This window comes from Montipora capricornis, chromosome 3 (genome assembly GCF_036669925.1).
Source record: "Montipora capricornis isolate CH-2021 chromosome 3, ASM3666992v2, whole genome shotgun sequence".
Taxonomy (NCBI): Eukaryota; Metazoa; Cnidaria; class Anthozoa; order Scleractinia; family Acroporidae; genus Montipora; species Montipora capricornis.
This window is the reverse complement of record NC_090885.1, coordinates 37,625,677-37,633,856: the sequence shown is the minus strand read 5'-3', so window position 1 is coordinate 37,633,856 and position 8,180 is coordinate 37,625,677. Positions and strand designations below refer to the sequence as shown.

The 8,180-nt window shown below is 44.9% G+C and overlaps 1 protein-coding gene across 1 annotated transcript; it reads left to right on the top strand.

Annotated features, from left to right (window-relative positions):
• The first annotated feature begins 4,777 nt into the window (after nucleotides 1-4,777).
• On the top strand, nucleotides 4,778-5,578 carry LOC138040182 (uncharacterized). The gene has a single exon (XM_068885956.1). The coding sequence runs from the start codon at nucleotides 4,778-4,780 to the stop codon at nucleotides 5,576-5,578; it is 801 nt and encodes a 266-aa protein (XP_068742057.1).
• Nucleotides 5,579-8,180: the final 2,602 nt, after the last annotated feature.

The window sequence follows — 8,180 nt, the reverse complement described above, 5'->3', positions numbered from 1 at the left end:
AACACATTACCTTGCTTCAGTCTCATATTTATTTGATTCTGGTACGGTTTCTGGGTTGATTTAGATTTAGGTGCGATTTAGGTGGTTTTTAGCTCCTCTTCTTTCCCAAGGTTGGGCACCGAGACGAAGCTGCTGAACGGAATCATTGAAGGAAAAAGGCCATAAATTCGTTCCCAAGGCTTCGATTGCCCGAAATTCCTCCGCTACCCATTCGTCTTCTTTATTCGAGCCTCTTGTACATTTCGAAGGATTTAAGAGCCGCCAAACTCTGCAAACATTTGCTTCGAGAGCCATCGAATGATGCTTTGTTCACAACTCTCTTTATCCAAACCATTGCAAGATCACTTAGTGACCCGCGATTGGTCAATGGGCACAATGGTGACCAATCGTGAGTATCGCGGGTCACTGAAGGGGGTCACTAAAACTATTATCGCTCCATTCGAACCAAAAATGCGAAATAATCGTGGTGTGCTTTGCTGGCGTCGATTGCCCTTGACATTGAAACCTTTTTGGATAGATCAACGTTGGGCTTATATATAAGCTCCGGCCATACAGTACGAGGTTTGAAATCACAATTTTCTACAGAATACGAAAATACGAAAAATCGTTCGAAAATTCGATCACTTTTCGTGGAAAATTCGCGAGAACAAAGGACGAATTTCGTTTGCATTACTTTTGCAATTTTACGGTGCCTGTTTTGGCACGCATCTGACACGCAACACGCCACGCTAAACAAAAGGTTTGGAGTGTCTCAGTGTGCACAACAAAAGCCACCGTGACATCTATTGTGCTACTCATTAAATATGCACATATGGCGTGTTGTATGTCACGCTCAGCGTGCCGTGTCATGCACGCGTGCCCGTGTGTCATCACCTTTTTGTTGGTTTTCCCGTGGATGGTCACAAATAAGAACTATCTTTCAGTTGACTGTTAGAGATGCATTTCTGATCTTTATCCCCGTACAATTTAAAAGGTTTTTTTTTTTTTTGCCGGTGCAAATGACATGCAAAGACGGCCCGCACACTAGCGGATTTTTTGTCGGAAGACGGCAGAAGTTTTCACTAGTCGGTTAGTGCAGTGTGAGGTGAATTCCGACAAGTCTTTGGCAAGTTTGGACAATAATTCTTGGGTTTGTAAACAATATTTTTTTTAGGTTCTCTTGTCATTAAATGGCGTATTTTCCAGTACATCCTTTCCCGATGCTCTTCATTAAGCGAGTTAAATGAGCACACTTAGTAAGCGCTCGCGCTAGTGTGTTGCGTCATTTGGCACACTTGTTTTCAAAGGTTAACACGCTTCTTTGTTCGACTGCTCACGCTTTGTTGTTTTAGTGTGTTCCATGAAACAAAATAATTTGCTAATGAAGTGTGCTCCCAGACACACATTAAGCGTGCTAAAACCAATTTCTATTGTCTAAGACCACTGATAATTCAACCTATTTGTAGCGGCAGTTTTGATAATGAGACTTTATAACTTGGGCCTTTTTGCAATGTCCTAATTATGCTGCCCTCAGACCTGCTTTCCTTACTGCTGCTGCTCGTACAGCTTTTGATCACTGGTTTAAATGAACTGAACAGTAAAAAGTTGAACTTAATTGTTCTGTTTGGCTCTTCTGACTTGTCAAATAATTAAAACGTTGAAATTTTCTCTTGTGTCAAGTACTTTATAAGAGAGTCTAATCGTTTTTCTATTTCTTCTTACGGTCATTACAAGTAACCTAATCAACTCAAAACTCTTTTTTTATTACGTAATTTGTATCCCGTGTCTGTGTTGATCTTGTATGTGATAATAAGAGTTTAGTTGCAAGGCCCCTGTGATGAACTCCAAAGCTGTGCTCTATTAATTAGTGTTATTTTAGTATAAAATTAAAGTTAATGTTTAGGAGCGATAACCTTTGAGCCCTCGGCCTCCGTGCCCCGCCACTATCACGTGGTGGCCTCTTTTATACCATGCGTCCTGTAATCCAAAGGCATTTCATTTCTGCCTTCGTTGCGTGCAGCAATACCAAATTTTCAGAGGTTATTTTTCTATGGATTCTTCGACCTTGTCCAACGAAGTGCTCCGCCTTCTATTGGCTCAAAACAACTTGCCCATTACTGGGTCCCGTGAAAATCTCCTTGAGCGGTTGAATTCTATCCCAACTGGCGTCTCTCAAATACCTGAAAGGAGGGAAAATCCCCCACGAAGACGACGCTCCGATCAACACCAGCCTGCTCCCAAAAGGGCCCGTGCAAACACAAGTTCTACGGTTCAGCCTGCACAAACTCCCTCACGACCCGACCCAGAGGAAATCTCCGTTGTGCAGGACGAATCTGCCGATCCCTGAGTTTGATTCCCTGCTGCCAGAAAACTCCTCCCTTGTTGATCACGATCTCCCCGGGATTTCGATACAATTTGAGGGTAAACATGTCAATATCCCTACCCTCTCCCGTAAGAAAGAGACGTACATTGACACGATTGACAGGTGGTTGTCCGCGTTCGCAGTTTACTGTACAGTCCTCCTTACCTCATTTCCCCACAGGGCTGTTGAAATGTTCGCCTACCAGGAGATTATCCGGTCTGCGCACCGCAAATTTGCTGGTTTCGCCTGGCTTTCTTACGATATAGATTTCCGCAGGAAAGCGGCCTGCTCACCTTCACTTAATTGGGGGGAACGGGATATTCAACTGTACCTGCTGAAATTCACAAGACAGGCAAAATCTTGCTGTACCATTTGTGGGAGTGAGGACCATTTGTCTCATGGGTGCTCCCTTCCTGCCCTTAGGCCAACCTCAGTCCAACGCGGGGTTTGCAATAACTACAACCGAGGCCTCCGATGCAGCCAAGATCCCTGCCCCTTCAGCCATCACTGCAAAACCTGCAATGGGGAACACCCAGCCTCCAGCCACAACGAGCCCCCTGCAAAGTCTCGAAGCTTTAGTGATAAAAAGTCATCAAACCGATAAAGTCGTCAAGAGTCAAATACCAGTCACCCCTGTCAACGTGTCACTCCTCCACACTCTTCTTCAGACTCACCCAGATAAACAATTTGTTAATTTTCTATGTCATGGTCTCAGCTTCGGTTTCCGGGTAGGCTGCAAGGGCAACCGGTTTCCCAGGCAAAGAACCTGCTGGACGAAGTAACACTTGGTAGGGTGGCAGGCCCCTTTGAAGTTTCCCCTTTTCCCAATTTTCAAATTCACCCCCTCGGTCTAGTCCCAAAAAAGGACTCCAATAAGTGGCGTACAATCTTCCATCTCTCCCATCCCAAAGGGTCCCCTGACAGCATAAATGCAAACATCCCCATTGAAGAATTCACCCTTCAATATATACGAGTGGATGACGCAATATCCTTATTACTTAAGCATGGCCCGGGCTCCTTTATGACAAAGACCGACATTCAGTCCACTTTTCGCATCATCCCAGTCCACCCACAAGACTGGGAACTCCTGGGCATGTCTTGGCAGGGCCGGTACTATTTTGACAAAGTCCTTCCCTTTGGTCTCCGTAGCGCCCCATTCCTCTTCAACCAGTTGTCTGACGCCCTGGAATGGTTGGTAAAACATCACCTTAATATTCACTCTGTCATTCACATTCTGGATGATTTTTTCCTAGTTCAACCTCCCCCCGCATCCCATTGTACCACTGCCCTCTGCCAAGTGCTGACCCTCTTTGAGGAATTAAATATCCCGATAGCTCCCAAGAAAACTTTCCGTCCCTCAACCACACTCGAGTTTATGGGGATAACCCTGGATTCGGTACTCATGCAGGCCCGTCTCCCAGGGGATAAGCTTCTCAAAGCAAGGGCCATGCTTTCTAGTTGATCACACAAACGTTCTTGTTACTTAAGGGAAGTGCAGTCCCTTATTGGGACCTTGCAGTTTGCCTGCCGTGTCATTTCCCCGGGTCGCGCCTTTCTACAGCGCATTATTCAACTGACCAAGGGCCATAACCACCCGGGACAGGTTATTTTTCTCAACAACGACTTTCGTAAGGATGTTGTCATGTGGCAACTTTTCCTCTCCCACTGGAATGGGGAAAGCCTTTTCCTTCCCCCCTACTCTGAACCCTCACCACAAATTCACTTGTTCACCGATGCATCCCGCGCCATTCGCTATGGGGCATTTTTCAATAACCTTTGGTTCCAGGGTGGATGGCTCCCTGAACACTCCCTGAACACTTCTATGGGCATCAGCATTACATGGCAGGAGCTTTTCCCTATCTATTTGGCGTGCATGGTGTGGGGCCCCCTTTGGGCAAACCGTAGAATTTGCTTCCATTGCGACAATCAGGCTGTGGTTGCTATACTATCCTCTAAGAGCTCAAGGATCCCTCGTGTCATGAACCTTATCCGTCTTATTACTTTCCAAACCTTAAAATACAACTTTACCTTTACTGCCAAACATGTCCCCGGGCTATACAACAGCATTGCTGATAGTCTCTCTCGCTTCCAGGTGTCCCAGTTCCGCCTCCTCGCGCCAGATGCATCGCCTACTCCCTATCCCATCCCTGCTTACCTGCTGAGGGTCTAACCATGCAAGCGGCCAATTTCATTTTCAAGTCTATTGCCACCTCAACCTGTCGATCTTATTCCGCTGGGGAACGTCAATTTATCCGTTTTTGCCTTGGTCATCGCTTAGTGTCGCCGGGGTACCCCTTGTTGCCTGCCCGCGAAACAACTTTGATTCATTTTGTAACACACCTGTCATCTTCAGTTTCCCATGGTACTATTAGGGTCTACCTGGCAGCAGTTAAAAATTTGCATGTTGAGTTTGGCTATTCCCTGGATTTCGCCTCTATGCCGCTCCTTTACAAGACGCTTCGCGGAATTAAGACGTCCCTCGGTACTCCTAAGCGAACCCGCCTTCCCATTACAATCTCTATCCTACATAGTGTTCATGACAAATTAAAACCACGCCACTCCCTTGATCCCGACTCATCCATGCTGTGGGCGGCCTTCACTTTGGCTTTTTTTGGTTTCCTTCGCTGCAGTGAATTCACTTGCAGTTGTACCTTTGACATCACCTCCCATATGTCAAGGTCGGACATAACGTTTCAGCCATCTATTTTTCGGCCTTCCTCATTAGAAGTTACTATTAAGAAGTCCAAAACCGACCCTTTCCGGGAATCAGCCAAGCTCATTATTGCCAAATCAAACTCAACGGTCTGCGCTGTCACCGCTCTCAGAGATTACATGCTCCAAACATCAACACAAGGACCTGCCCAGCCCCTCTTCCAGTTTTGCGATGGCCGTTACCTCACCTGTTCCTCCCCTACCAGTAATCTACGAGCCCTCCTACACGTCTGTGGTGTGAACAGCACCCACTATGCTTCCCACAGCTTCCGCATTGGAGCCGCAACTACGGCTGGTGCCGCTGGTCTACCTGATTGGCTGATTAAAGTCCTTGGTCGCTGGAGATCCGATGCCTACCAGAGCTACATCTTGACGCCAAAGGAAACAATCTTACAAGTGCCACAGAACCTCGCTTCTTGCCCTGACGTTCAATCACTAATAACTTTGTTTGTCTGTTTACCCGTACAGCCGCTTGAGAACACTTGCTGTCTCTTGGGACTTGGACGCTACGGGGTTTTATACTAGTTGTTAGTTACTATTCTTTAGATTCTACTCTTATTCCCTAGTTAGGATCTACATGATTATAGGATGGTATTACGCAGGTCTGATCCTCTACACCCCACTCCCCTAAATTTTCGGCCTTCGTCCTCCCCTTGGGCCAACAAGGGCCTCGCTCTCCTTTCCCCTTGTAGTTTGGTGGAGAAGGGGTCTTGAGGATCGGTCTCAGCACAGGGTAACCTTCGCATTGCTCGGCCTTTGGGCGGGGAATTGCTGCCTGTGGCACCCCTTCAGCCCTGTGCTGAAGCCCCGTCAGGGAGGGGGCATGTTGTTCTACTGCTGGACTGGGTTAACTTGACCCCAGGACATTATGCCAGCCACCATGCCTGCCTTGCAGCAAAGGCATGAGGCACCCCCTCGGTGTGGCGACATGTGCCGAGGCCCCTCATCCGGTCCCTCCGGTCGGTGGTTTCATCCGAGCCTTGCCGACATATTCCCTGCCCAACTTGGCCCACAAATTGTGTCTGTGTTGTTTTTTCTCAGAGCAACAACGCAGCAAGATCTCCATTCATCACTCTCTCAAAAAAAACATCGTTGCTGCTACTGCTCTGGTGATTGTCAAACTCGCTAGTGCACGAAAAACCCGCAACCCATCATATTTTTCACCCTACACTTGGGAAAGACGAGAAAAGTGGCAATGCCACCCATGTTTTCAAGTTTAAAAGTGAAAAGTAAAGATTGCGGCAGCTTTATGTAAAAACATTAGGGTCTAATACAGGTAAACCTTTTTACTGGTTAATTGGGCTGAAAATAACTTTCCAAAACGTGAATCAATCCTGCTTGATTCACATTGAGCTTTTGTGAAAACTGCAGTGAAACAATTAAACCACCGTGGCCCAAAAGCTATCAAATATTTTTGAGCAAGTCATCTTGATCTGGACGAAAATAATCGCTACAGGACAGAACTAAAGTATTTTTTCCTTATATTATCAATAAAAATGTTCAGTGGAATGAGCTTTTTGTTGATTTGGTCAAAGCGCCAGTCACAGCGTTATTTGTTTAAGGCATGCAATGATTTGTCACGAACCGAAGACAACACGGGATTGCTCTGTTTCTAAAACAACGACAAATAAGATGATATCTTTCCCATTTTTAATTTCGTTATTTCATATACAAGGGAAAAACAACCATAATCTAAATGTATTTAGCCAAGCAGGCGAAGGCGGAAAAAATCTTAAAAATCTTAAATTTGCATAAACTGCGATTCCCGGGTTCATACAAAAGTAAATTATACCACTTGGCCGGCCGCGCTTTACCGCTGTCAGGGCAGAACTCTTTTTCAAAACTATAACCAAGAAATGCCCAACTCCACATTCCAAATTTAATGCTATGTTTTGGAGAAAGAATCAAAATTCATGCGGCCGTTGGCCGTCACGTGCAAAGTTACTGATTATGCTACATCATGTGAAATCATGTGGCATGGCCTTTGAACCGATTGTTTTGTACAAAGAAAAAACATTTTCTGAGAGGTTTCATAAACTGTAATCACCAGCATATTAACTTTTTTAGCTGCCTTATCTGCTAGAAATACAATAAGCCAGAGTGCCCGGCCGGGCAACGGGGTAATTTTTCTCACTCACCCGAAACCAAATGTTAGTCACCTCAGGCGACCGGGCACCGTTCCGTTAGAGCACAGCCTTGAACTCATTTCAGCTCTTGGGGCAAACATACAATGAATATGTTTAAATAAAAAATTAAAAAATATATTTAAAAAAATATTTACTGCATCGGTGGGGATAACGAGTTTTAACAAGTTGGTTTTATACAGGGTTATTCACACCTATGCAGGGCTATACACAGCTAAACAGAGCAGAGTTGTTTTAGCTCATATTCAAACTTAAACATAGCGTTTTGTGAAAGGAGTTACAATTCACAGGCATTAAATGAAACAGCTGCTGCTGCGGCAATTCAGTCTGCAGTGTTAGCCAAAGGCTATGAGAAAAGTAATTCACTGCACATTGCTTTGTAGTCAAAATCACAAAATCAATCAGAAGAATATCAGGAGATGGTGCAATCATTACCTAGCTCACACCATATCTAGAATCGCTTAAGGAGTCGTCTCGAATTGCTGTTAGCCAATGAAATGACCGGATCCAAATTCTATTGTACATTTTGCTGCACTCTTACAAATCTACTCATCTCATAACTCGGGAGTAATTAGCCCATCTGCGTGGAGCCGGCTCTCAAGTTTGACAGAACGTGAAAATTTTTCTCAGGTATGTTACTAATGTAACACTTGCTCAAGGTCTCTCCAGGGATAACAAGAAGAAGGCCCTAGAGGTTAGCTTGAAACATTCAAACCCATATTAAACAGTCACCATCGAAAATTAGCCAACTGACCTCTTAACAGAGGTTGACCACTTAATAGAAATTTCCCAAAATGTAGTATAAAATATGGTAAAAACAAAACTGTAGCGTACAGTATATTGTATCGGTAATAAAATAAGCAATTGAATGTTCAAGAAAGTTCATGCTTGTACTTCTGATGTTGTTGGAAAGGCGATGGCCTTTGTTGTAATCACATCCATAAACTTTAGCCATTCAACATGGAGTGAAAAAATTAGGTGAT